Source organism: Zootoca vivipara, chromosome 4 (assembly GCF_963506605.1).
Source record: "Zootoca vivipara chromosome 4, rZooViv1.1, whole genome shotgun sequence".
Classification (NCBI taxonomy): domain Eukaryota; kingdom Metazoa; phylum Chordata; class Lepidosauria; order Squamata; family Lacertidae; genus Zootoca; species Zootoca vivipara.
In genome coordinates this window covers 28,063,759-28,091,345 of record NC_083279.1, presented here as the reverse complement: position 1 = coordinate 28,091,345, position 27,587 = coordinate 28,063,759, and the positions used below count along the sequence as shown (strand labels likewise).

The 27,587-nt window shown below is 43.2% G+C and overlaps 1 protein-coding gene across 4 annotated transcripts; it reads left to right on the top strand.

Annotated features, from left to right (window-relative positions):
* The first annotated feature begins 1,674 nt into the window (after positions 1-1,674).
* On the top strand, positions 1,675-26,329 carry LOC118085398 (interleukin-1 receptor-like 2). 4 transcript variants are annotated; one of them, XM_035116005.2, is made up of 12 exons: positions 1,680-2,901; positions 3,015-3,142; positions 8,155-8,224; positions 8,800-9,049; positions 13,745-13,937; positions 14,565-14,730; positions 18,385-18,450; positions 19,791-19,914; positions 20,256-20,392; positions 21,873-22,001; positions 23,217-23,366; positions 24,282-26,329. In XM_035116005.2, the coding sequence occupies exons 3-12, from the start codon at positions 8,161-8,163 to the stop codon at positions 24,680-24,682; spliced, it is 1,680 nt and encodes a 559-aa protein (XP_034971896.2). In that variant the 5' UTR covers positions 1,680-2,901; positions 3,015-3,142; positions 8,155-8,160; the 3' UTR covers positions 24,683-26,329. The 4 variants fall into 4 exon arrangements, with proteins under 4 accessions (XP_034971899.2, XP_034971897.2, XP_034971896.2 ...); XM_035116008.2 differs by lacking the exon at positions 8,155-8,224 and adding an exon at positions 10,126-10,370 and having other exon boundaries at positions 1,675-3,142; XM_035116006.2 differs by lacking the exon at positions 8,155-8,224 and adding an exon at positions 10,123-10,370 and having other exon boundaries at positions 1,675-3,142.
* Positions 26,330-27,587: the final 1,258 nt, after the last annotated feature.

Below are 27,587 nucleotides of genomic sequence, written 5' to 3'. Positions count from 1 at the left end.
TCCTGGCTCAAGAGGTGAACTTGGCTCCTGCCCTAGTGAGGTTTAGGCAGCAAGCAAAAATATCTTTGTCTTGGCATGTCTGTGACTTGAATAGCCCCTACATTGTTTTCTTGGTGTCTCCGATTATCGGCAGCAATCCGATTCCTTACATTTAAAATAAAACAAAACGATTGCATGGTATTTAATCTTCATTGATTACTTCCTGGAGTGCCTTATTATGAAACAAAAAGGCAGGCTTAAACCCTTGCTGCATGACTTATGTAAAAGGAAGTCTTGCCACGTGTTTTGGAGTGCTTTGAAAGCATACAAACAAGCGTGAAGTCGGGGCTAATCTGGTAGACATCATCTATTTTGTTTTCCAAAAGCTTTGGGCAAAGTCATTCCCTTAAAGCTCCTGAATGAATTTAGCAGTCAAAAAGATTTCCTTATGAATTGGTGACTGATTAAACAAAGCGGAAGGTGCAAGCAGAATGTGTTGCAATGGAATTTATATTGGGACTTCTGCTTTTAAATTTATTCATAAATGATCTGGAATCAGATGTACAGTGAATATGGCTACATTTGTGGATTACACCATACTACTCAAGATTTTGAAATCTCAGACAGTCTGTGGTCATGAAATAGCAACCGAGTTCAGGAAGTGAAAATTGATACATATGGTCACCAACCTCCCCCCCCCAACCCCTGATCACATATGCTAATGAGCTCTGAAGAACTGGCATTGATTAATGAGGAACTAGATCTTGCGATCATGGACACAACAATAGAACGCTGTCTGGCACATTGAACGGGAACATTCTTGCTGGGTGAATATATATTTCTGAGTTTTGCTTGTTGAGACCTATTTTGAACTGTGCCTCGGGAAATTTGCAAGACGTGTATAGACATTTAAAATGGGCACACACCAAGTCGAAGCTAAGGATGAACGCTGCTAAGATTGTCTGCATGTTTTGTAAGAACCTCCAATTTTCCATACCATGTTCTAGCCTAAGGTTGTGGTATACACAACTTGCTTCAGAAACTGTTATTTGTAAAACTTTGAAAGCTATGGAAAGTTCTGTCGCCATCCCTGTAAATTCCTGTCAGCCTTTCCTTTTGTTTCTGTACTCCAAGGGCATTGAGGGTCTTGCCGCTGGAAGTTTGATTCAGCCAACTGAATGGTTGCTTACTTCTAGGTGTACTTGGGTTTGTGCAATGGATTGTGCTATGCGGTGAGGGTGTAGAAGTCAGGTTGGTTGCTTTGCGCTGAAAATGAATGGGATCTTCAGATATGCAAGTCCTAGACTACTTGTCCTATATGCAATGCGCCCAGCAGACTCCATAGCACGTTTTCCACCTACCTCAACTGTAATGGTCAAGGATCACTCATTTGGGGGTGATTGCATATATACCCACTCCCTACAGTGACCAACAGAGGCGTACCCAGGGTCCCTGGCGCTCTTAGCAACGAGCTGCATCATCACTCCTTCCAATGGAAAAAAAAATCACTTTACTGCAATTAGAATAACTACGTTTTACAGGATCCAAGTATTCAAAGCATCTGGAATGAGGTTGAGGCAAGGAGGAAGGGTGGAAAAATTCACACACTTTTGTCCCGTGGTGCGAGGAAGGTTCTCCCGCATTTGATCTCACTGCGACAGAAGCGGCACATTGCGACACACACACGCACCATACACTCCATAGTCTGATAGGTGATTTTGTGTCCCCAGTAGGGGCTGGTTTCACCAACCCCTAGATATGCCTCTGGTGACCAACAGTATGAATGAGGATGTGGTGATCACCATAGCAAAAGGATATGTAGACCAAGTGGCCAACTCAGTAGCTGGTAACCCCTAAGAAGGAAGTACATAGGGTTTGGTACATGCCATTTTAGTAAGTGCAAATGATGTGGCAATTTCTTAGCTCTTCTCCAGCTACTTGACGGACATCCTTTCCATTCTTGACCTGGTACTTTGACTTCCTCTCACATCGTTTCCATGCGGTAAAGATCTCGTGCTCTTCACCGCTCTTGGAGTGTCCCTTTCAATTTAGAGTTGAAGAACTGTTCCAACTTGTTTTGCTGCAAGAGATCCGCTGAGATTTGAGAGAGTTTGACTTCTCTTCTTGTGAATTACCACAGACACACATGCGTGTGCTCGCTCTCTCCCCCTCCCACAACTTCAAAATGAGGAGCTAAAAATATCCTCCTCTTTTCTGAAGCAACCATGATTTGAAACAGAGGTGCAGTTGGGTAATATCAGCCTCTGGATTGCATATACACACCATACATTTTAAGCACATTTTCCCTCTCAACTTGTTTGGTCTGTCATACAGATGGCTCTTACTCAATCAGGGGCCAGAAGAATTTCCTGCGTGAAATTCCATGTTTGTTTCAAAGGAGATTCTCTTTTCCAACTTGTCTCTGGAGAGAGCTCAGCACACCCACGCCACCCCCAGTGTTGGGAATGAAGCCACCCCTTTCAGAGTTTTGATTTGTGCTGTTTGGAAGTTGGTGCATAATTGTTTGCTTTGCCCTAACGACTACCCTGCCTACAACTCTGCAAACGGGTAAAACCCGTTTAAAGGAGAGGAGCGAAGCTCTTCTTGCCACACACCTGCTTGTGAGTTTCCACTTCTATCCGGTAGGATACGGATTAGACTTGCTTCTGTAGCTTTCCTTACGCAGCGAGAAGTGTACACTGGGAAGTTCGGTGTACAGCAGGCATTCCATACAATGGAACTACTCTACAGGGTGCTAAATTTCATGGTCTTCACCATCAGCAAATGTGCGCACTTCCATAATGCCAAAAGCTGATTTTAAAGAGGAGGAGATCAGAATGCAGCAACAGGTTTTTCCTCTTCAATAGAGCTTTAAAAAGCGAGATGTGGTACGGCTGTTTTGAGCTCTCATCAGACATAAGGGTGATTTGAGATATTGATGAGTCTTTTATATTTCCATTTAAGGAGTACTGTAGACTTTCCAGTCTTTTTATATTGAACTGTTGCCATATAAGACCCACACTCTATTCTTCCAGGATTACAGTAACAAGGGGCAAGGCAACTTTGGGGTGGAATTTTCTGGAAAGAAGATGTTTGGTGCTTCATCATGAGACTCTACAAAGTTTTTGGACCTGAAAGGTGGTTGATTCTCTTCTGTCCCCAGGTTTGTGGCATTAACTTTATAAAGGCTAACAATGACTGTCCAATATTTGAGAAAGGTTAGTGAGAAAACTTATATTCTTTAGTATTTAGAAATGAGCTACTTAATGCGCTGGTATGATCTGCCATTGCATACTAGTGTTTTCTTTTTTAAAGGAATGTACATTTATGTATTAAAAGTATACCGCTAAATCATGAAACCTATCAAAGCAGTTTACAACGTTAAAAAAGATAAAAGCCAAACAACAAAAGCATAAAAATAATTTAAAAGCAGAAGAGTAGAAGACAAGCACCCTTAAACCATTGTAGGAGATTGCTTGCATAGGCGCTGGTGGAATAAAAAGGTTTTCATCAGCATTTTAAAAGTTGGCACAGAAGGCACACTGGATCTCTATTGGCAGAGTGTCTCGACCGATGGCACTAAAGACTCAGTTTTTCGTTGTTGTCAAATGTGACTCACAAACTCAGGGATGGAACAGCAACGCACCTGAAGATGATTTCAGTGATCGTGCTGGGATATGAGAGTTCAGGTGATTCCTGAGATACCCTGGACCTAAAGATCCTATGAGATATTAAGAAAATACTTTTAAAGCACCGATAATTTTAGCAGATGCTAGGAATGGAGGCTAGAAATAATATTTCAGACTGTTAGAAGCAACCATGACTTGAATATCTTGGATTTTCACAACTTACGTTGAAAATGCACCTTTTCTTTTCTTTTCTTTTTTACAATCTCACTATTAGATGACTGTATTATTAGAATAACTTCATTTCTATCTGCCATTGGTCAAATACAAATATTGCTCAGGAGAGGCTCTCCATTTCTTCAGAGAGGCTTTTCGGGATTTTTCTGTAGTATCTTGCCGTTGGCCAAAGTTCTAGAATCATAGAATCATAGAGTTGGCAGAAACCACAAGGGCCATCCAGTCCAACCCCCTGCCAAGCAGGAAACACCATCAAAGCATTCTTGACATATGGCTGTCAAGACTCTGCTTAAAGACCTCCAAAGAAGGAGACTCCACCACACTTCTTGGCAGCAAATTCCACTGCCGACTAGCTCTTACTGTCAGGAAGTTCTTCCTAATGTTTAGGTGGAATCTTCTTTCTTGTAGTTTGAATCCATTGCTCCGTGTCCGCTTCTCTGGAGCAGCAGAAAACAACCTTTCTCCCTCCTCTATATGACATCCTTTTATATATTTGAACATGGCTATTATATCACCCCTTAACCTTCTCTTCTCCAGGCTAAACATACCCAGCTCCCTAAGCCGTTCCTCATAAGGCATCATTTCTAGGCCTTTGACCATTTTGGTTGCCCTCTTCTGGACACGTTCCAGCTTGTCAGTATCCTTGAACTGTGGTGCCCAGAACTGGACACAGTACTCCAGGTGAGGTCTGACCACATTCTAAACTGGAATGTGAAAATCCTTCATGGTCTTCCCCACAATAACAAATAGAAGTAAAGTAAAATAATATAATCCAAAATTTGAAATGGAAGCCAGCAACAAATAAATATGATAATGTTTGATCTAAAACGGCAGGTGACAAAAGAGGATCATAAATGATCTCAGGTAGTTAATTATCTTTAATATTGATGAAAGGCAGGGGAATTTTTTTTATACCTGTGGTTAATTCTGCATCGATAGCTCCCAGCAAGAGTCAAAATTTCCCTTTTTGTGATTATAACTCTTAGATTCTAATGTCCTTGTAGAAGAGCAGTTCAAGCAAAACTGGATGAAAGCAATTAATAATAACTATGTAAGCGATAACAGCCTACTAAATCTTCTGTGGGCATTGCTTGGTGCCAAACATACCATGAGGCAGAGTGTGGCAGCTGCCCCAGGTATCAAATGGTGAAGGGAAAGGCGTGGACAGAGCTCTGTGTGTCATGCGGCACCCTAAACAAGCTTGCTAACCTCAGGTGCAGTGAAGGATGCGGTCCTAGTGCCTGTACAAATGTAAGATTCGGCTGCCAGTCCAGTCAACTTCTGCATGTGGAATGGAGATGGTTACACCATCTTGTCTACTGCCCGAGGCAACAAATGTCTTGGCCCAGCCCTGACCTCACAAGCAGTGGCTAATGAACTATGGAATCATTACAATATCCTTCTGTGATTTTACAGCCTTATATTACAGGCTAGAGCAGGCACCCCCAAACTTCGGCCCTCCAGATGTTTTGGACTACAATTCACATCTTCCTCGACCACTGGTCCTGTTAGCTAGGGATCATGGGAGTTGTAGGCCAAAACATCTGGAGGGCCGCAGTTTGGGGATGCCTGGGCTAGAGCCACAGTTACTTTACTATGTGGGCCAGGGAAGTGGGAAATTGCTTTGATTTCTCACTTTTTAGGTATGTCGTTGTTGCATGTAGAGGTCCCCCAAGACACCCCAAATAAATCACACTTCACACAGAAATTTAAGTTTAAGTTTTTTGGCATAATTTTGGCCACAACTTTATTTAAATACAAAAATGTGAGTGGTTGCTGAGGTATTGGTTCCGACTACATTGGTACCTCGGTTTATGAACACAATTGGTTCCGGAAGTCTGTTCATAAACTGAAGCGTTCATAAACTGAAGCGAACTTTCCCATTGAAAGTAATGGAAAGTGGATTAATCTGTTCCAGACGGTCCGCGGAGTACTTAAACTGAAGCGTTCATAAACTGAAGTGAACTTTCCCATTGAAAGTAATGGAAAGTGGATTAATCCGTTCCAGACGGGTCTGCGGAGTACTCAACCTAAAGCGTACTTAACCCGAAGCATGGGTGTAATTAGTTCCGGAAGTCTGTTCATAAACTGAAGCGTTCATAAACTGAAGCGAACTTTCCCATTGATAGTAATGGAAAGTGAATTAATCCGTTCCAGATGGGTCCACGGCGTTCATAAATTGAAAATTCATAAACTGAGGTGTTCATAAACCGAGGTTCCACTGTATCTGCATCTGCCCACCTGTGGAAGTCAGTGTGAGGCAAACATTTTGGGGAGAGAATGGAGCTGGGGGACCTCTCCCCCAATGCTCCCAGGGGCTCTTGTGTAGCCCTAGCCCCTTGTGGGGGGTACGGACGAAAGCATGGCGAGCCCCTGGATTCCTTTAACGGAATTCTCTGCGCAGCAGCAGCATTGTAGGGGCAGGCACAGACAACCACTTCCCCTACAGCAATCCATTGGAGGGGCCGGCACAGCCAAGCCTGGCCCCTCCACCAACCAATTCATTAACCAGTGCCTAACTGCAAGCTTACAAGTTGTGACCATTTGCTACGCAGTAGGCGAAAACCAAGTGGCACCAGCCAATCAGCCAAATGGAAAAATCCCTACCAGGCCCCTGCCCCAAAAGCAGACGACCCCATGACTGGCATAGCAAGGTCAATGCAAAGCCTAATTCAAGGGAGGGGTGGGTGGTTGATCCGTTGCCTCAGCGAAAGAGAAAGCCCGACACTGAGAGCAACAAATATATAGACTCTGGGCTGTCCATCAAACTTGCAACATATAAATCTACCCAACAAACCAGCAGCCCCAATCACAAGCATGGCCATCTAAATGATCTGCCCAACAGCAGAGGGGTGTCTTGCTAGGCCCCAACCCCAACACGTGCTCTCCATGAAGGAGAACCCGCTTTGTTTATGTGTTGTAGCCGTACCTTTTGCCTTAACTGTCCAAGTCTTTTGGTCATCGAATAATGGATCTGACGGCGATCTTAACACTTGAGGTTACTTCATATGCTGCATTTTTTAAAAATGTACCTGCTTAACCTCTATCTCAAAATATAATGCATGTTTGCAACAGTGTACAGTATATTAATACTGGGATGTGTGCTATTGAGCTGGGATTGGCTGCAAACACATGTGTGGGAGTCAATGACTCACAAGTTCCAACCACTTTCTTCTGACTCAACCGTGTGGTGATTCTGATCATTGCCTTGGGCTGAGACTCAGCTCCTCATAAGCACATCCAGCCAGGGAACAGGTGGTATCTCTATATCTAGCAAGGCCTAGATGTGGCCAGGCAATGGTGTAGCAGTCAGGGTTGGACCTACAATGGCCAAGTGAGGCAGCCACCTCAGGGGAGGGGAAGATGCTGGGCACATGGAGTAGAGGAGAGACATGTAAAGGCCATGATAAGTTAGCCTGTTGCCCTCCGGTGCAGTGGAGGAAGCGTTCTCCTTGCCAAGGCTGGTGGCCTTATTAGGATTTTGTTCATGGAGTGAGGGGTTGAGGAAACCATCTTGTTTGACCGAGGCCGGTAAATGGTTTGGACCAGCTGTGGGAACAGAATGAGTTTTGTGTATGTGCATGAAAACTTAACATTTGCTTACTGGTGCATGAACTAACATGTTGTGTGCTTTCAAAGGGATGTTTCTCCGTAGCGAGCTATTTGTGTTAGGTAAAGGGACCCCTGACCATTAGGTCCAGTTGTGACCGACTCTGGGGTTGCGGCGCTCATCTCGCGTTATTGGCCGAGGGAGCCGGCGTACAGCTTCCGGGTCATGTGGCCAGCATGACAAAACCGCTTCTGGTGAACCAGAGCAGCACACGGAAACGCCGTTTACCTTCCCGCTGTAGCAGTTCCTATTTCTCTACTTGCACTTTGACGTGCTTTCAAACTGCTAGGTTGGCAGGAGCTGGGACCGAGCAACGGGAGCTCACCCCATTGCGGGGATTCGAACCGCCAACCTTCTGATCGGCAAGCCCACTATTTGTGTTACTAGAGCACAATAGTTATTAAGGTAGCTGTAAGGTTAGCACCACATAGTCTTCCCCATTCTCTTCATGTAGGAGAATGATTTTCTGTTCATAGATGGAAAGATGAAAGCCTTTTCTTTTTGGTTTCTGTTGGATGAAGTGCTAAGAAACTTTTTCTTTTTTGAAGGAGGGAGAACTAAAAACTAGAGAAAAAAACACATTCTTGCAGCTGCAGATACCAGTTACTAGTAAAAATAGTAATAAAAGTGTTTTGGGGTTACGTATCAAGTTAAAAGGGCATTAATGAATCTTTCTCTCTCTCTCTCTCTCCTTTTGTGTAGTAAAATATGAAGACCACGTTAGGGGTTTCCTGCACTGTTATGCTATCATTCTTCTGTGTACTCAAATCAGGTGGGTGCTATAGAAATTGATTTTGTGGGGAACTTTAGGAATATTTAAAGGGGGAGGGGGAACACGAAGCAATAGTGAAAACCAGCAATCTTAGTTAGATGCCCAAAATGGTCTAGGATTAAAACTCTGGCTTTTCACTGCTGTGCTACTGATATTTGCTTTGTATGTTCACAATTATGCAAGGGTAAGTTTAAACTTACTATTTATTTCTTACATTATGTATTTATTTATTACCTCTATAGTCCACCTTGTTTTTACCAAGGAGCACAAGGTGGTATACGTGGCTGTCCCCCCTCCTCATTTAATTCCCCACAACAACCCTGTGAGGTAGGTTAGGCTGAGAGGCAATCACGGGCCCAAGGTCACCCAGTAAGTTTCATGGCTAAGTGGGGATTTGAACCCTGGTCTCCCAGGTCCTAGTCTGACACTATAAACTAAGATTTCCTAATTTGCAACATTGTGGGTAGATGTAGTTGGCTCCTAAAAGCTAGCTGAAGTTGATTTCTCCTTTAACAGTCAATAAAAAAATCTCACTCGGAACTAAAAAAACCAAACATTTCCTCCCCTCCTTGCAGAGAAATGCATTGTCCAGGATATCACAATTGCTAACCCATATGCTGCTGAAGGAGAACCTCTAGGACGCCATTGTTTTTATTACCCAACACCAGATCTTGAAAACACACACTATGATTTCAGCTGGTATACAAGTGGAAATGAAACACCTATAACGAAAGAGCCATCCTCCAGAATTCATCAGCGTGGAGCAAAGCTGTGGTTTATTCCTGCAAGATCTGAAGATTCTGGATTATATGAATGTGTTATACGGTCAGGACTTGCATTTAACTGTGGTGCATGTGTGTAAATGGCGGAGGGTGGTAATTCAGGCTATACCATTGGAAATCTGACTACGTTGGTACCTTGGTTCTCAAACTTAATCCGTTCTGAAAGATGGTTCCAAAACCAAAGCGTTCCAAAACCAAAGCGCACTTTCCCATAGCAAGTAATGCAAAATGGATTAATCTATTCCAGACTTTTAAAAACAACCCCTAAAACAGCAATTTAACATGAATTTTACTATCTAATGAGACCAGTGATCCATAAAATGAAAGCAATAAACAATGCACTGCAGTCACACAATCATCAATCAATCAGTAGCTGAACTGGGTTCCACACAGTCACAAAAACAAAACAAAAAAGTCACAACAACAAAAACGCAAAATAAATAGCAAAAACAGACAGACCTCGGCATAACTCTCAAAACAGAAGTGTGGCACTCAAATTGGAAGTGAAACACTCAAATCAGAAGCGTAATATTCAAAACGGAGCATGTTCAGCTTCCGAAAAAAGTTCGCAAACCGGAACACTTACTTCCAGGTTTGCAGTGTTTGGGTTCCAAGTTGTTTGAGTACCAAGACATTTGAGAACCAAGATACCGACGTATTTCCCAGTGCAGCAAATCTGAGATAAGCAGATATTGTTTAACTGCTGCTTGAGGCTGTGCTTTGCAGAGAGGCTGCAGATCATAGAATCATAGAGTTGGAAGGGACCCCAAGGGTCATCTCGTCCAAGGGTCATCTAGATTGAACATTCCACTCAAAAGCAAAACAAAAACAAAATTAGCACACACAAGCACCCCAATTCAATTCCCTGCAAGTGGAGCAAGTCTGTGTTCACAGCTTGCTGCAAACAAAGCCTGTTTGACTTCAACCTCAAGCACCTTCTCCTGCTACTCCCAGGCCCAGCAACTTACTTGCAGCCATAGGGAAGGCAGCAGAGGTGGAAGCTGGCCCTCCACTCATATTAGAAACATCCATTTTGACCAGGTAGGATTTGGGAGTTCATGTTCTAATATGCCCAGCAGTAACACAATGCTGTTTCCATTAATTTCCACCTGAAAGAAGGCCCTTGAGGTTATTTGCACCAATTTCCACAAGAGATGCTGGGCCATACTTTCATCTCCCTCCGTGACAAGAGTAGATGTCCCCCTGGGGAGCGGCAGTGCATGCGGTTACTACTACTACTGTCCAGTATACCTGAAGGAGCGTTTCCACCCCCATTGTTCTACCCGGACACTGAGGTCCAGCGCCGAGGGCCTTCTGGCGGTTCCCTCGTTACGAGAAGCCAAGTTACAGGGAACCAGGCAGAGGTTAGTGGCACCCACCCTGTGGAATGCCCTCCCACCAGAGGTCAAAGAGAACAACAATTACCAGACCTTTAGAAGGCATCTCAAGGCAGCCCTGTTTAGGGAAGCTTTTAATGTTTGATGGATTTCTGTATTTTAATGTTTTGTTGGAAGCCGCCCAGAGTGGCTGGGGGAACCCAGCCGGATGGGTGGGGTATAAATAATAAATTATGATGATGATGATGATGATTACTGCTATTCCCATCACTGAGGCGAGTCCCTGGGTCCTCGAGGGCAAGGAAAGTTGAGAGTGGCAGAGGTTGGTGTTCCATGAGCACCACTAAACTTTTTACAGGTGCTCTTAAATGGGCACTAGAAGATTCAACTGTTGCAAGTGCTCAACTAGAGCGGCTTTCAAAGTATGACATGTCAGCGTTTAACTTTAGGATGCTTGTAGATAGACAGACAGACAGACAGACAGACAGACAGACAGACAGACAGACAGACAGATAGATACTTTATTGTCATTGTACATACTACAATGAAATTGAATGCTGTCAGGGGGCCTGATATGGCTACTCTAGAGTAACGACTCCAGCATGGTCTTTTTAGGCTTTTATTAAGTGCTGATTATTTACAGTGCTCAGAGCGGTAAATATGCATCCTTAAGGTGAGGTGTCAGAACCTCCGAATGGCGATTGGCGCGTTTTCTTCCAGCACAGAAGCTTTGGGAGACCCAACCTCTTCCCCCTACGTTTGCGTCGCAATTCGGGAGTTGGGGGGATTGGCCTTCCCCCCCGGGCCCCCCACTTCCTGTCCCACGTGGTGCATGGGCTCCGCAACCTTGCCTGAGCCTCGGACCCCACTTCCTGACTCTCCGCTAGAGGCAGAGCTCTCCCTACTCTCTCCAGCGCTTGGGGATGGGCTGGAACTTAAGATGGGAGGGACTTCCCTGTATCCCTTGTCCCTCACAAATGCCATCCCATAAAAACAAAAACACAGTTACATACCTTGCATGCTGCCCATGTATATAGACAAAATGGTAATACCTGTTTTTGCCTTCAAAAGTTTGGCTGCCCTTTGCCAGCTACACTTTCATTGGAAGTTCTCACTGAAGAATCTTAACAGCAAAGACTCTCGTGGCACCTTAAAGACCAACGAATTTGTTGTGGTCTAAGCTTTCATGGGCTGCAGTCCATTTGATCCATTCCACGCAGCACTATCTTAAGTGGAAAGTATACAAAAGCTTATGTACACTTGCTAGTCTTTATGGTGTCGAGACTTTTTGTTATTTTTGCTGAGGGATGACTGCCTTTTTGGGGAATATTGTCAGATTTCATTCGAAGTTCTCATAATTCTAATTGATGGGCACATGATTGTATAACAGCTCTGAATGCGTTTACTCATACCAGTCAGAACACCCCATTGCTTAGTGTTTTCCAACACTAATTCCTGCCCCCCTTCCATTGCACAAAGCTCTGGAACCAACTGGTGCTTGGAGGTAAGATTCAAATGCTATTGTCCGAGCCGGTTTGTCCCTCCCCTTACCTGGCCATCCCCTGGCAACACCTTCCCAGGCAGGATTGGATGCCCAGCTTGGGTAGGTGGAGACCCCTGGCATCCTACCTGGGATGGCGGTGCCAGGATCAGGGGGCTGTGCGCGTCCACGCAAAAAGCGCCCCCCATTGATGTGTGGAGCGGTCATTCCTGCCCCCCTTCCATTGCACAAAGCCATTCAGCCAAAATGGTATGCCATTTATCTTTGTCCTAAAATGACTGGTAATCTTTAGTTTATCCTCCCATCACCTAATCCTCAACTCGATGAAGGTCAGTAAAACTACACTTTCTGGATGAAAGTATTTCTTCAGGCATTCACAGTTATTTGACTGCGGAATGTGCACATTCCAGTTTATTTCAGTGTTTGTGCTTGCATTCCAGCAATATTGCCTAAGTCCAGGACAATCTGAACGTTTTCAAAACATCATAAAAAAACCCTGGTAAACGACAAAAGGGTTTTGCTTTGGAAAACCTTCAAACTGATGTAAGATTGGAATTACTGTGCTCTTCCATTGGGGCAACCAGATTGAACTATTTCAGCAGAGATCTATTAGAAATGATTCCTTTGCAAATTGTGAGATTTCAGATGTTGCTCCCTTGGGTATGGAAGCGGAAGATTTAGGTCCTCTAGTTTTAGTGGGTATTCATTTATTACCATCTATTTCCCCATTTCCATTTGTTTACATATTTGGTCCAAGAAGTATATGTGTCTTCTCCAAGGGTGAGAAATCTTTTTTTTTTCTGCCCGAGGGCCACATTCCCTCTTGCACAACTTTTCAAGAGCCACATGGGTGGGACCAAAGGCAGAAACGGGCGGATCACTGAATGTAAATTTTTTACCGTAGGATAGTTTTTACACACAGTCATGCATGTCTCTTTATCCCCCATCCAGTCAAGAAGGGCTTTCTTACAGTTCAAGTACACATTCCACCCAGACCAAGAACACTAAAGGAGGGTATGAATCAGGCCCAGTGAGGGGTCTGGAAAGAGTCCTGGGGGCCAGACAGAGAAGCCTGGAGGACTGCAATTGCTCCTCAGATCTGATGTTCCCCACCCCTAGTCATGGGGGGGGGGGAAGAGCCAGGATTTATGTTCTGATGGGGGCAAGACACCCGCCTGTCATTATCCTCTATCTGGCTCTGTCTAGCGGATTCAGAATGAAACATTTCAACAACAGTTGTTTTAAATTACTTACTTCTGACGCCAGAAAAATCTGTCAATATCTTCAGTCAGTTGAAAACTAAGTTAAATAAAAAAATTTAAGGTCAGGGAGTACCTTTCATGTGGTTAACGAGTATATTTTGCAAAATTACAAAGAACACACATTTTTATCTTTTATATATATAAAAAAAATCTAGACAAAAACAACTTTTCTTGGATTTGCTGAAAACCTTTCACAATATAATCCAAGTGAACTCAATGAGCATTTCAATTTCAGATATTCTGATTATTTATTTAAGTATTTATTTATTTTTTTGATTTAGGGGTGGGGGAGCTGTCTCCGTGCCCCTCTGGCTATATCCATGCCCCTAGTCTAGGCTGAAGTATGCCCCTATGAGTTCAATGGGACTTACTCTGGAGTATAAGATTGCAGCCTCAATAAAGTAGACAGGGGTCTATTTAATAACAAAATTGTCATCACTATAACAGAACGTATCCAAACAGCCACCCTCCTTATCTTATGCTAGGAGCTCCTTTGGGATTAGCGAGAAGGAAAGAGCGTAAGAAAATACGGTAATTGTGAGGGTGGGGGTATCACTTGGAATGGCTGTGGTGGGTATGCTTACTCTGCAAAAGCATAAAACTGGAGTAATTTTAACTCTGGCATTTATCATGTTTAGTTACAGGAATTCGACAATCTGCTACAGAAATAGGATTAGAATGCAGGTTGTCAACGACAGTGCTGCTCAGTGTTTTAATGAGAAGTCCAGCTATACTCAAACGGTACCAAAAGGATCAACTGCAAAGATTGTGTGTTCTAACACGGAGGACTTGGGACAAGTGATGGATTTTTTGTCTGTTCGTTGGTATAAGGTACAGACCCTTATAGGTTCCCCTCTTCTGTGGCACTTCCCCATCACTTCTTTTCTTCTAAAGAATACTTAACGTTAAAATTAATGTTAGTAACTTCTCAATGCTACATTTCTCTCACAATTGAAGTGCCAGGGCAGTGGTGGTGGTGGGGGGACATTTGCAGGGGTGTATCGTCAGGTGGAGAGGGAACACTCACCCCTTCCACTGCCTGATTGTTTTCTCCAGCAAAATCTCCCAGGCTATAATTAAAATCATTTATTTTTCCATCTGGATTATGAAACTGGAAGTGAGCCCAAGGCAGGCAACTCCCTTCATTCCAGTTTTCTCAACAAGCGTGAGTTTGGAACTACATATTCTCTTAGGCAGCTCCGTCTCAAACTAGACATAAATGGGATGGCACATAATTTTAGTACGTTGCAACTTCTCCAGAGCTCATTACAGCATAAAGTATACAAGGCAGGCAGACAACTATAATTTCTCTTAGTTTTGCCTTCCTCTACAGTGAATTTGTTTAGCATAAGACTCTATACAGGGATTTGTTTAGGATAAACCAAACTAAGCGTGAGCAATTAGCGTGTACTTTTCACATTCTGTGTGCATTTAAACTGAACCTTTGTTTGCTTTTAGGAATGCAATCCACTGCAGCAGGATGAACGAGTTTTCGTTTTGCAATCATATCTTGTAATAAACAACATGAGAGAAGATGATAAGGGAAAATATGAATGTAAAATAACGTACACTTATTTGGGGAATCAATATAATGTTTCAAGGAGCATTTCTGTGATTGTTAAAGGTAAATCTTTATGTTTTAGTTCCTTGGTAAAGCCTGTATTTTGTACAAATATTCCCTATGTAATGGGGTTGTATGCAGCTTTGATTTTAAAACTTTAATCCATTTTTAGTTTTATTGTATGAGGTCTCCCAGTACATCCCTTGGAGATTACTGTGATTAAGCATATACAAATTTTCAAGATAATAATAAATAGCCCTACTCAGATGTTAATAGTCAGGTTAATTTCAATGGGTCTTTTCTGAGTGGAACTTGCATGTTTTGCATTACCAGTTAGCATCAGTTCACTGGGTTCCCAATGAATGACACCCTAGTGCTCCCCTCCCCCGGTTTGACTTTTTCTTTGCATTAAAAAACCCCCACACTAAAGCACTTTTAGAATTGGAACACTATTGGGCAATTATGTTATTACTTTGACAGAAAAGACGGGTAAATTTTAAAAAATCCTACTAAAATGGGAAAGGAAATATTTTGAAAATGCATTTCAGTAGATGTACGACGATAGGCTCACCTGCCCACTATGTTGTTATAAATGTATAAACCATGCACCTTGGAAAAGGGTGATGCTTCTGAATATCAGTTTTTGGAAATCACAAGAGGGGAAGAGTGCTCTGTGTTCAGATCCTGCTTGTGGGTTTCCTATAGGCATCTGGTTGGCCTCTGTGAGAACAGGATGCTGGACTAGATGGGCCACTGACCTGATCCAGCAGGCTCTTTTTAAATTCTTTAAGAGTAGTCCTAGGATCATCTTTACCTGCGGAGACTACACTACACTTTTGTTCTTTAAAAAGAAAAGCCAGACTTCTGTAAAAGTGTGAAGAAGCAGGAGGAAAGCAGTCATTTAATTATGATGTCATGTAGCTGCTCTGTAAAAAGTTAGTGAGCAAAGCATGGCTTGTTGTTGTTTAGTCATTTGGTCGTGTCTGACTCTTTGTGACCCCATGGACCATAGCACGCCAGGCACTCCTGTCTTCCACTGCCTCCCGCAGTTTGCTCAGACTCATGTTGGTAGCTTCGAGAACACTGTCCAACCATCTTGTCCTCTGCCGTCCCCTTCTCCTAGTGCCCTCAATCTTTCCCAACATCAGGGTCTTTTCCAGGGAGTCTTCTCTTCTCATGAGGTAGCCAAAGTATTGTAGCCTCAGCTTCAGGATCTGTCCTTCCAGTGAGCACTCAGGGCTGATTTCCTTCAGAATGGATAGGTTTGATCTTCTTGCATTCCAAGGGACTCTCAAGAGTCTCCTCCAGCACCATAATTCAAAAGCATCAATTCTTTGGTGATCAGCCTTCTTTATGGTCCAGCTCTCAGTTCCATACATCACTACTGGGAAAACTTTAACTATACGGACCTTTGTTGGCAAGGTCTCTGCTTTTTAAGATGCTGTCTAGGTTTGTCGTTGCTTTTCTCCCAAGAAGTAGGCATCTTTCAATTTTGCGATTGCTGTCTATTATGGCTATTATGCAGAAAAAGCACAGTTTGGAAGCATCCCATATTTTCTCTGGGCCGGCCACTTGAGGTAGAGAAGGGGAGTTACTGTTGGATGTCAGATATGTAGTTACAGTGGTACCTCGGTTTATGAACACAATTGGTTCCGGAAGTCTGTTCATAAACTGTAGCGTTCATAAACTGAAGCGAACTTTCCCATTGAAAGTAATGGAAAGTGGATTAATCCGTTCCAGACGGGTCCGCGGAGTACTCAACCTGAAGCGTACTTAACCCGAAGCATGGGTGTAATTGGTTCCAGAAGTCTGTTCATAAACTGAAGCGTTCATAAACTGAAGTGAACTTTCCCATTGAAAATAATGGAAAGTGAACTAATCCGTTCCAGATGGGTCTGCGGTGTCCGTAAACCGAAAATTCGTAAACCGAGGTGTTCATAAACCGAGGTTCCACTGTATTCTCTTTTGCACTTGCAGGAAAGCATTCTCCACTTTTGAAAGTCCTTGTCCTTGGTTGCTGCCCTGTGGAGTTTGGGCACAGTTGTCTGAGTTAGGAAAAGAGAGAGGAGCTCTTTGAAATCCTTGAAAGGCAATCCTGGCTATCTTTCAAGCAGAATCCACCAGCAGAGGGTAGACAAGATCCCCTGCTGGAAAAATGGGAGGCCAGCTGCTACGGAAAGCAGAGTCACCTGGTACCCAGAGCCAGCCCTACCATGAGTGAGGTGGCTATCTCAAACAGCCTTTGAGTTGCAATCAAAACACAGCAGACTGTTAGTTATTTAATTCATCATCATTTTACTCCCAGGGAGAGGTGGCTGTGTGATTTTCTGCATCAGGTGCTGAAATATCTTGGCCGGTCTTGGGTGCTGTGTGTGACGGACAGGCCCTGGGTCAGCCTTCTGGGGACCCAGCAACCAGTGAGAGCTGGCTGGGCCATCAGCCAATCAGGAGGGATTGGCAGGTCAGAAACTGAGGAGCTGGAAGTTTAACAGTCAGATAGAGACTGTCAGTTGGTGAGGGCAGATGGTGGGGACCTCGATCTGTCTGAGTGAGCTCATATAGAGAATTGACTGCCAGTGAGTTAGATAGCTACCTGCTCCGTCAGGAAAAGGTTTTAACCAGGCATTGCAACCCAGTTTGATTCCCTGAGGGTTGCTGGTTTGTCTGGAAAAGTCTATACTGAGACTTGATTTTAAAAAGAGTGTGGTTTAAAACTCTTTGCAAAGAGTGTGTGCTTTGAACCAAGTTTTGTGCCTTGCTTATGTAACCGTCACATTTGGAATCGTCATTAAATGCCGTTAAATAAACTGTTTTGTTTTGTTTCAGAAGTGCATCCTCATACCAGTGGCATGTGGTCAGTGGACTAGCGGGGACTAGGCTAGTTCCCTAAATGTTCCCCTGGGGCCTCCTTCCCAAAGCCTTGGAAGCTTCTGCCCAGTTTAGGGAGGAAGGTGCTATGCTGTGCTCATGTGTGTGATTCTCCCCCATCACACTTGCAGGCTGATGCCTCTGGCCCTCACTGTTCCCCTACAAAAAAATTCACCGTATGCTATTGCCTCATACTTTGAACCTCTGGGTGGGGAATGAGTGGACAAGGGGCAGTCTTCAAAGAAGCACAATACCTTGCTTCTGCTTACTCACAAATGCTGCCACACATAGTCAATTCCAGACTTCTCCTGTGTTAAAAACAGGAGAGTTGTGTCTTTTAGCACACTCATAAGATTGGTCATGTTACCCAGCACCATATTTAGTGTGGGTGTCTGTCACACTGTTTGTGGGCAAGGCATTTGCTGTTCTGGCTCTGGCAGCAAAATGTGTTGGACCAGCCCTGATAGTAGTTCAGGAAGGTATCAAGTTAGGGCATTTGGCTTCTCCTCAGACAGGAAGGAAGGAAGGAAGGAAGGAAGGAAGGAAGGAGTGGAAACTAAATAATAAACTCCACCCAGCTGCGGTGGAGAGAGCTCTCTGCCATCTCCCTGAGATTTTGCCTGGGTGTGGCTACCTGCCCTGGAGCCTAGGGAACATCTTCTGTTGTAAAGACCTCTGGGCCATACTGAGGCCTGGACTCTTTCCCCCATCGTCAAGAGTCAAGACAATATCTATTATTATATATTGACCATATCTATTATCTGAACTATTATGGAAATCCCATCCCCCCAAAAAGAGTTGTTGTTCTCTATCTGATCTTATAAAAATATTTCTGCCTTCTGTTGCTAGTGAATGAACCAAAGAAAAGAACTGAGATTCTGTACCCCAGAAATAATACTATTGAGGCTGAACTTGGTAAGTCATTTAGTACTTTCATATTTTAAAGAGAACTGGCCGAACAAAAACGCTACAGCAACACAAAATGAACAAGAACCCAATCATTTCATTATTTCCATGAGTCGAAGGCACTGTTATCAGTAGTAATCGCCAACATTGCACTTTCTAAGTAGTTCCTTATTTGACTGTTCTGTGTCCCCCTGCTTTTGCTACAGAATTCCCCCCTAAATATTTTTCGAAATCTGCAGAGCTCTGATAATTGTATTTTGTGCATGGTTTACTCTTGTTGTCGTTGGTATCCATCTGTCCATCTGTCTTAAGAGGTGATGGAAGAGTTTGCCATCAGGGTAAAGTCAAACTGTTGGAGAGTTATGGTGCCTGCTGTGGCTGTAGATACCAATATGGGAGAGACATGTTTTATTGCAGATGGGGCAGATGAAGGTGTCTGGTTTCACTGTTACAGATGTACCATGGCATTTCTTCTCTCTGTGCTCCTACCAGAGGTCTCTTCTGGACACTGCTGTGGATACATGACCTCACTGTCTGTCTTCATGCCCTGCGGTCATCTGCAAGGGATACCCAAACATTGGGGTTAATGTTGCCAGCCTTCATTTCACATTTGCAGACATCTTAATAATAATAACAACAACAATTTATTATTTGTACCCCGCCCATCTGGCTGGGTTTCCCCAGCCACTCTGGGCGGCTTCCAACAAAGATTTAAAATACATTAAAATGTGACGCATTAAAAACTTCCCTGAATAGGGCTGCCTTCAGATGTCTTCTAAATGTTAGGTAGTTATTTATCTCTTTGACATCTGATGGGAGGGTGTTCCACAGGGTGGGTGCCACTACCAAGAAGGCCCTCTGCCTGGTTCCCTGTAACCTCACTTCTCGCAGGGAGGAAACAGCCAGAAGGCCCTCAGAGCTGGACCTCAGTGTCTGGGCTGAACGATGGGGGTGGAGATGCTCCTTCAGGTATACTGGGCCGAGGCCGTTTAGGGCTTTAAAGGTCAACACCAACACTTTGAATTGTGCTCGGAAACGTACTGGGAGCCAATGTAGGTCTTTCAGGACCGGTGTTATATGGTCCCGGCGGCTGCCCCCATATAATGCAGAGTTGGCCTGTCCACAGGCCTGGTGCCTGGATCCAGCTTTCCCATAAAGCACATCTTTGAGGATCCTGCCATCTTTCATTCTGTGTACATGACCAAGCCAGCGTAGACATCACTGAAACACTACATTAGCACAAACACTGAGAGACTATAAAGCAGAAGATGTGATGATCGTCACATGATTGTACAACTACAATTTATTGAAAGTGTCTTATGCCCATTTTCTGCTAATGAATTTTGCAGGCTCCAAAATATTTACGATGTGCAATGTGTCAAGTTACAGAAACTCTTTAAATGGCATTACCTGGAAAGTCAATAATACGCCAGTAAACTTCCTGTTTAAAGGTAGAATTGAAGAAGGGTTCGAGTAAGTATATCTATTTTTAACGTAAATAAATCCAGCATGATTTGTTTCCTCTCGTTGTGTACTCATGACAAATGGCATGGGACACTTCTGTCCTTCAACTTTGTCCACAGCAGATTTCACACGGGATCTCGCTTAGAAAATGGCCGTGTATAAAATCTGCACAGCTGCACGTGACAGGGCAGATTGAATCAGCCCAAGAGTGAGTGATGTGACCTTGTCCACCAAACAGCTAGTTTAAATATGGGCTGGAGTTTTTGCACCTGGAATCCCTTTGCTGCAACCCCCACAATGCCCCTTTTAGAACACATTTTCAATGTGTGCTTCAACTACTTTTTGAACAGAAAAGACTTCCCCGTTGAAGGAGCATGGGGTTATGTAGTCCCTCTGACCATCACTGAGGTGAAAAATGAAGATTATGACCAGCGGTTTGTTTGCCAGGCGGGCGAAGTTGCTGCATACTTCTTAATACAACGCCCACGTACGTATGTCATCTGATGTTTTTATTAGTAAAAAAATGAATAATTGTGAAGAATGAAATGAATAAACACACCTTCCAAATTGGCTCTGGAGGGTTGAAGACCCTCTGGAGAAGATTTTTTTTTGGGGGGGGGGGGTTGCACCTGAGGAGAGGAGAGGAAACAGCAGCAGAAAACCGCTGGCTGCTTTGTTATGAAGGTAAATGGCGTTTCCGTGCGCTCTGGTTTCTGTCACGGTGTTCCGTTGAGCCAGAAGCGGTTTTGTCATGTTGGCAACATGACCTGGAAAAGCTGGCTCCCTCGGCCTGAAAGTGAGAAGAGTGCCGCAACCCGATAGTTGCCTTTGACTGGACTTAACTGTCCAGGAGTCCTTTACCTAGTAGCAATCAAGATGAGCCAGAATGAATCTCTGCATATTCTAGCTTGGAAATACCAGTATGCCTTTTTGATTGCAGGGAGATTTCTTTCTAGTATACTGAGAATTTGCAACCATAGTTGATGTCTAACTTTCTTTGGATTCTGCTCACAAATTTAGAATATTTTCATACTTCATATTCCATGCTAAGAGTCTCCAGTCTTTGCTTTGGTAGGGAAATGAGGCAAATTTCTCAAATGCTGAAATGGCATTTTTAAATAAATAAAACTGGGCTGCTGCTAGAGCCTCTTTCCCCCAAAGTGCTCTGCCTGCAAGTTCTTGTGTTGGTTTTCCACATGCTCTTCTCTCCATGCCTCTTTTCCTGCTGGAAGGTCAAGCAACATACAGTACCACGAGGAAGGAGCGGATTTGCTTTAGCTCACCCTCAAGACCATAGGAGCCAACTCCTAAGGGCCGTGGGGGCTTCAGCCCCCACAATAAAATATTTGAGGGGGCCAAGCCCCCACAAAGTTAATGGGTATTCCCATTCATGTGATCGATTATGCTGGGCAGGGCTTACCTGGGCCCCCACATTTTTTTATTCACATTGGCACCCCCACTGTTATTGGATTCCCACCAACCCACAATGCTCTAGGACATGGGTAGGCAAACTAAGGCCTGGGGGCCGGATCCAGCCCAATCACCTTCTAAATCCGGCCCATGGATGGTCCAGGAACCAGCGTGTTTTTATATAAGTAGAATGTGTGCTTTTATTTAAAATGCATCTCTGGCTTATTTGTGGGGCATAGGAATTCATTCATATCCCCCCAAAAAAATATAGTCTGTAGGACAGTGGACTGGCCCCCTGCTGAAAAAGTTTGCTGACCCCTGCTCTAGGATAATGGGAGTTGTAGTCCATCTTCTATTCTGCAGTGCATCTAGCTGGACAAGATGACTCTTCTGTTCCCTTCCAGCTCTACAGTTCTATGAGTCTAACATCTGGAGGGCCCAACATTTCCAATTCCTGTCCTAGTGGGATCCCAGTTGTTTACCTTACTTAGAAATATTCATATATGCTTTGCTTGTCTGCTTTGCTTTTTTCATTTTCTTTTTCTTTTCCACTCCAGCCCAAAATATCCTGGGACTGATTGCACTTGTATTGCTCATCTTTATTCCTGTGCTAATCTGCGCATTGTTCAAGATCGAGCTTGTACTGTGGTATCGGAAGTCATGCCACCCTTTCCTTCATAAAAAAGGTAATGGTATATTATTTATTGCGAAGTGCTGCGGAAGGGAAAGAATGCAGTGCCTGTATCTGTGGCCACAAAAATAAAAGCAAAGAAGGGGTGGGGGAAGCATGCCATAGCAAAGCAATGGGTGGCTGTAGTCATGTGATATCTACAGATGAAGTGATTGCAAGACAGTTGCTAATGGTTGAGATTCAGTGCCGATTATTTTGTTATCAGAGGTGCCATTCCCTTGCACCTTCCATGCTGTTGCTGTAGAAACCCAGATGGGCAGGGCTAGTAATATGGCTCATCTCTGACTCATCCACTTCCAGGAGCTGACCATGTTGGCTTTGGAAGTAGCCACAACGCCAGCTCCTCTTGCACAAACTCCTAGGTTCAAAAATGACTGGAGTGGTATGGGAAGGAACCAAACTAAAGCTCGCAGCCCAAACTGCCCCTGTATCTTGTCCCAAAGCAGGATTGCCCATGAAATGTCACTTAAAAGCATGAGATATATGCTGATCTGCTTGCTGATAATGCTTGCTGATAATAGGCAGCATAAAAATAACACAGTATACCTAGCACCTTATGTTATTATTTAGCTCTGCCAATTACCTTGGTCTGTGGTGTTCAGTTTCTTTCTTTTCTTTTTAAATAATATTTATTAAATTTCCATTTTAACAATCCAATCAAACCATATTATATATTTCAAATTATACAAATCATCCAATAGTCCCAGTATTATGCCTAATTATAAATTTTTGGCTGACTTCCCATGCTTCGAGATCGGAGGGAATCCTAATCACCTCATAGTTCTACTGCTTTTCATAATCATTACAATAATTCCCATAATTCATTCTGATGTTAATCCTTCATTATTTTCAACAGCCTCTGCGTTCATTCTGCAAGTGAGTTAAGTCAAAACAATATTTTTCTGTGTGGATTTGATGTCTTTTTTCTTCTTCTTTATGCTCCAATTCTGTAATCCAAAATTCCCCTCTGTAAATTCACATCATCTCTTCACAAGCTGGTGTTGCCAAATCAGCCCAGGAGTCTTCCACTGCAGGCGGCTGCCATATCGACACACAGTCCAGATAGTATCAAATCATGGTGTCTGCCCAATGCTGTTCCTTAACCAGCTGCTATTCAAACATTAGCTTTTCCTGGAGGGGGTTTACCAAGTAAAACTGGAAATTCAAATATCAATGAGTAAAATGTTACAGGTTTACATGTGGTGTTCAGTTTCAGATGGCAAGATCTATGACGCCTACGTGCTGTATCCAAAAGCAGATACCCAAGATTGTTTTGCTCTGAAAGTGCTTCCTGAGGTTTTGGAGAAAAAGTGTGGGTATAATCTATTTATCCTTGGCCGGGATGACTTACCAGGAAAAGGTAAGAAAAGAAAGCATCCATTCAGCCTTATTGCTTTTTAAATGAAATGTTGTTGTTGTTTAGTCGTTTAGTCGTGTCCGACTCTTCGTGACCCCATGGACCATAGCACGCCAGGCACTCCTGTCTTGCACTGCCTCCCGTAGTTTGGTCAAACTCATGTTCGTAGCTTCGAGAACACTGTCCAACCATCTCGTCCTCTGTCGTCCCCTTCTCCTTGTGCCCTCAATCTTTCCCAACATCAGGGTCTTTTCCAGGGATTCTTCTCTTCTCATGAGGTGGCCAAAGTATTGGAGCCTCAGCTTCACGATCTGTCCTTCCAGTGAGCACTCAGGGCTGATTTCCTTAAGAATGGATAGGTTTGATCTTCTTGCAGTCCATGGGACTCTCAAGAGTCTCCTCCAGCACCATAATTCAAAAGCATCAATTCTTCGGCGATCAGCCTTCTTTATGGTCCAGCTCTCACTTCCATACATCACTACTGGGAAAACCATAGCTTTAACTATACGGATCTTTGTTGGCAAGGTGATGTCTCTGCTTTTTAAGATGCTGTCTATTTAAATGAAATAGGTTGTCTCAATTTCATCCATAAACTAATGAGGTGTTAATAACTTGCAATAACTGATAGCCATCTTGCAGTTCTGTTTAATTATGAGCACAAACCTTCCCATCTTGCTTGCTTGCTTGATTTTGAGCCAAAGTTGGATTACCCACACAGGGTTGAATACATATTTCAAGTCCCAAAGGCATCAATATGTTATGTGCATATGGTCAGATATCTGGGATTTTTCCTCCTAAGAAAAATTCCTGCATCGTTAAGAATCCCTGAATATCACAGAAAGTAGGTGATTTACTTGCAGAAGCCCATATGTGATGTGGTATTTATCTTATTTATTTATTTATTTATTTAATTTACAGCTGTAGTCAACGTTATTGATGAAACCATTAAGCAAAGCAGAAGGCTGATCATCATTTTAGTACCAGGATTTCAAACTTACAATATATCACAAGGGGTTCCTGAGGAGCAAATAGCTCTGTACAATGCCCTTATGAGTGAAAGTGCTGGAATGAAAGTCATTCTGATCGAAATGGGTCAAATAGAGGATTACAGCAGCCTGCCAGAATCTATTAGATACATCAAGCAAAAGCAGGGAGCCATTAGATGGAATGGGGACCTTACAAAGAAGCATTCTTATTCTGCAAATACCAAGTTCTGGAAAAAGGTCAGATACCGAATGCCACCAGGACACCAGATTTCTCCAGAACTGCCTTTGGTGCCAACCTCTCTCAATACAACAGAAACCCTCGTATCCTTTTAACAACTTCTGGCGCAGCTGTTTCAAAAGGCTAGATGGATGGATGATGCTGTTACAGCCACCATTTGGACATGGTAAACGGACTCTTTTGACAACATCGCCTCCACTAGCATTTCTTAATGTACCAAATTCACATGGTGTTTCAAACGAAAAAAGAACTAACTTGAAACGACTTATTTCTACAAATGTACGATGAGCAAGGTTTTCCGTTTGTTTCTCTTGTTGTGGGAGGAAAGCTACACACAGTGGCTACACTCCAGCTGAATGCATGTGGATCAACTACACCCGTGTGTCCTGTTTTAAAGAAAGTTGAAATGCTGACAACCAGCTGTTTAGTGAATCTAGACCACCACCTTCCTCCTCCTGCCAATCAGCAGATCATTCGGATTTTAGCTTTGTGCAAAAGGTTGGCTCACTGAAGGGAATCACATCTGGAGCATAGGTCTTTGTGTTTGATACACCACCCGGCTAGAGACAGATCCATGGAAGCAGGGCTGCCATACTCCAAAAAGTGAAAATCTGGACACTGTTCAGCAATTTCCACATGGACACTGTTTCCTACGACCAAATTCCGGCCATGTCCGGGAAATTCTGGATTTATGGCAACCCTAATGGAAGTCTCTTTCTGTGAACACGTAGCCCCTAGCTACATTTGGCCAATTGTTTCCTTGTTCTGCTGAAATTCAACCTTGCAGTTTTTTTCATTGTTTACTCTTGGTATTATGGTAACACTTGACGACTGACTTAGACATGGCTGAAATCATTTGCAGCCTCTTACATGCACCATTTCATTTGAACTCACCCTTGGAAATATTCAGGGAGTGGTTGGGTTACTTTGTGAATTGTCACTGTGTTTATATTTGACTTTCGTTTAAGTTTTGATGTAGATGTCAGACTGTTGTGGTTTTTTTGTATTTTATTTCCCTTGCCCCTCAACTGCTTATTCTTCCTCTGCAAATACATACACACACCTGCCCCCAAATTTGATTTAATTTGCAAACACCATGGAAATAGCCATCCTTCAAAACCCACACTTCTCTGAATTTTCCAATGTAGTTTTTCCGGACAATTAATTTGTGCAAAAATGCATATACTCGGGTTAAGTGTCTGTAAAAATGTGCATATACATGAAAATAACATACAGAAATGCATCATTTTAGAGGATGTTGCTTTGCAAAAATGTGTCTTAGGTAAATCACGTATGAGCCTGTGTATAACAGGAGTAATTTGGCATTAAAATGCTGATGGATTTTAATGAGAACTCAAAAGAAAAATTCACAAATGTGGACCTAAGATTGGAAAACTGAGAAAATTGAAATGAACAGGTTTGCCTATCCTTATTTCCAATGTATATCAATGCTTCATACATCAAGCAAACAGGACTCTAGTCCATGGATGCTTTTGTCTTAATAAATTAATCATCAGTGAATCCAACATTAGTCAGAGTGGACCCATCAAAAGTAATAAACATGACGGAGGTCCATTAATGTAACTGGGTTTACTCTGTGTAGTTGGATACAACTCTCTGGCTTAAAGTTCCATAAGACCGTTCCTTTGCAATGTTTGCCTTCTGCAATTGTTGTTATGAATAGTAATGATTCTCAGGAAATACATTTTTTTCCCAGATAAACATGTAATGCTTCAGAGGTAGAGATGTTTTTAACTTCCAGTTCTTTTATTGATTTAGAAGGGGCAAAAGAAAAAGTAAAATGTGAAATATATTATTATTATTTATTGAATTTATATAACACCCTATAGCCAGAGGTCTCAGGCTGGTTCACAGAACCAGCAGTGTCAAACTGTAAGAACTTACATGTGAAGTAACGCCAACCATGATAAATTGGTGAATGGCCAATGATATACATTTTTATTTATTTACAAAAATGGTCAGGAAGGATGAAGTGGTTTTGACATTATGCTGAACAGGAATATAGCAAAGCAGCATTACTTAACTCAGGGGCCAGCAAACGTTTTCAACAGGGAGCTGGTCCACTGTCCCTCAGACCTTGTGGGGGGGGGGAACTATATTTTTTTGGGGGGAAATGAACAAATTCCTATACTCCACAAATAACCAAGAGATGCATTTTAAATAAAAGCACACATTCTACTCATGTAAAAGCGCCAGGCAGGCCCCAACAATAATCCAGAGATGCATTTTAAATAAAAGAACACATTCTACTCATGTAAAAACACGCTGATTCCTGGACCGTCCACAGGTCGGATTTAGAAGGTGACTGGGCGGATCCAGCCCCCGGGCCTTAGTTTGCCTACCCATGACTTAACTAAACCCACAATAGCCATTATGACAATTTGTTTCTGCTCTTCATATTTTACTTATGGGGACACGGGTGGTGCCTAGGGCTTGCCGATCAGAAGGTCGGCAGTTCGAATCCCCGCGATGGGGTGAGCTCCCGTTGCTCAGTCCCAGCTCCTGCCAACCTAGCAGTTCGAAAGCATGTCGAAGTGCAAGTAGATAAATAGGTACTGCTCTGGCGGGAAGGTAAATGGTGTTTCCGTGTGCTGTCCTGGTTCGCCAGAAGCGGCTTTGTCATGCTGGTCACATGACCCGGAAGCTGTACGCCGGCTCCCTTGGCCAATAAAGCGAGATGAGCACCGCAACCCCAGAGTCGTCTGCCACTGGACCTAATGGTCATGGGTCCCTTTACCTTTACCTTTACTTTTTAATTATCATTCAACATATTAAATCCACATTGCTTGTATGTACAGTGCATTATTTTTTAATGTTGAGAGAATCTTGTGATTGTGCCCCCAGGAAAGCATCATTTCTATGATGAGGCGGGTCATGCTCCCAGGGAACAGTCTTTGATTCATAAAGGTTGTTGCACAATGTTTACATAATCATGCTGTTTGGGTCTCAGTCTGGTGGTTTCCAGGTCACCTGTTCATT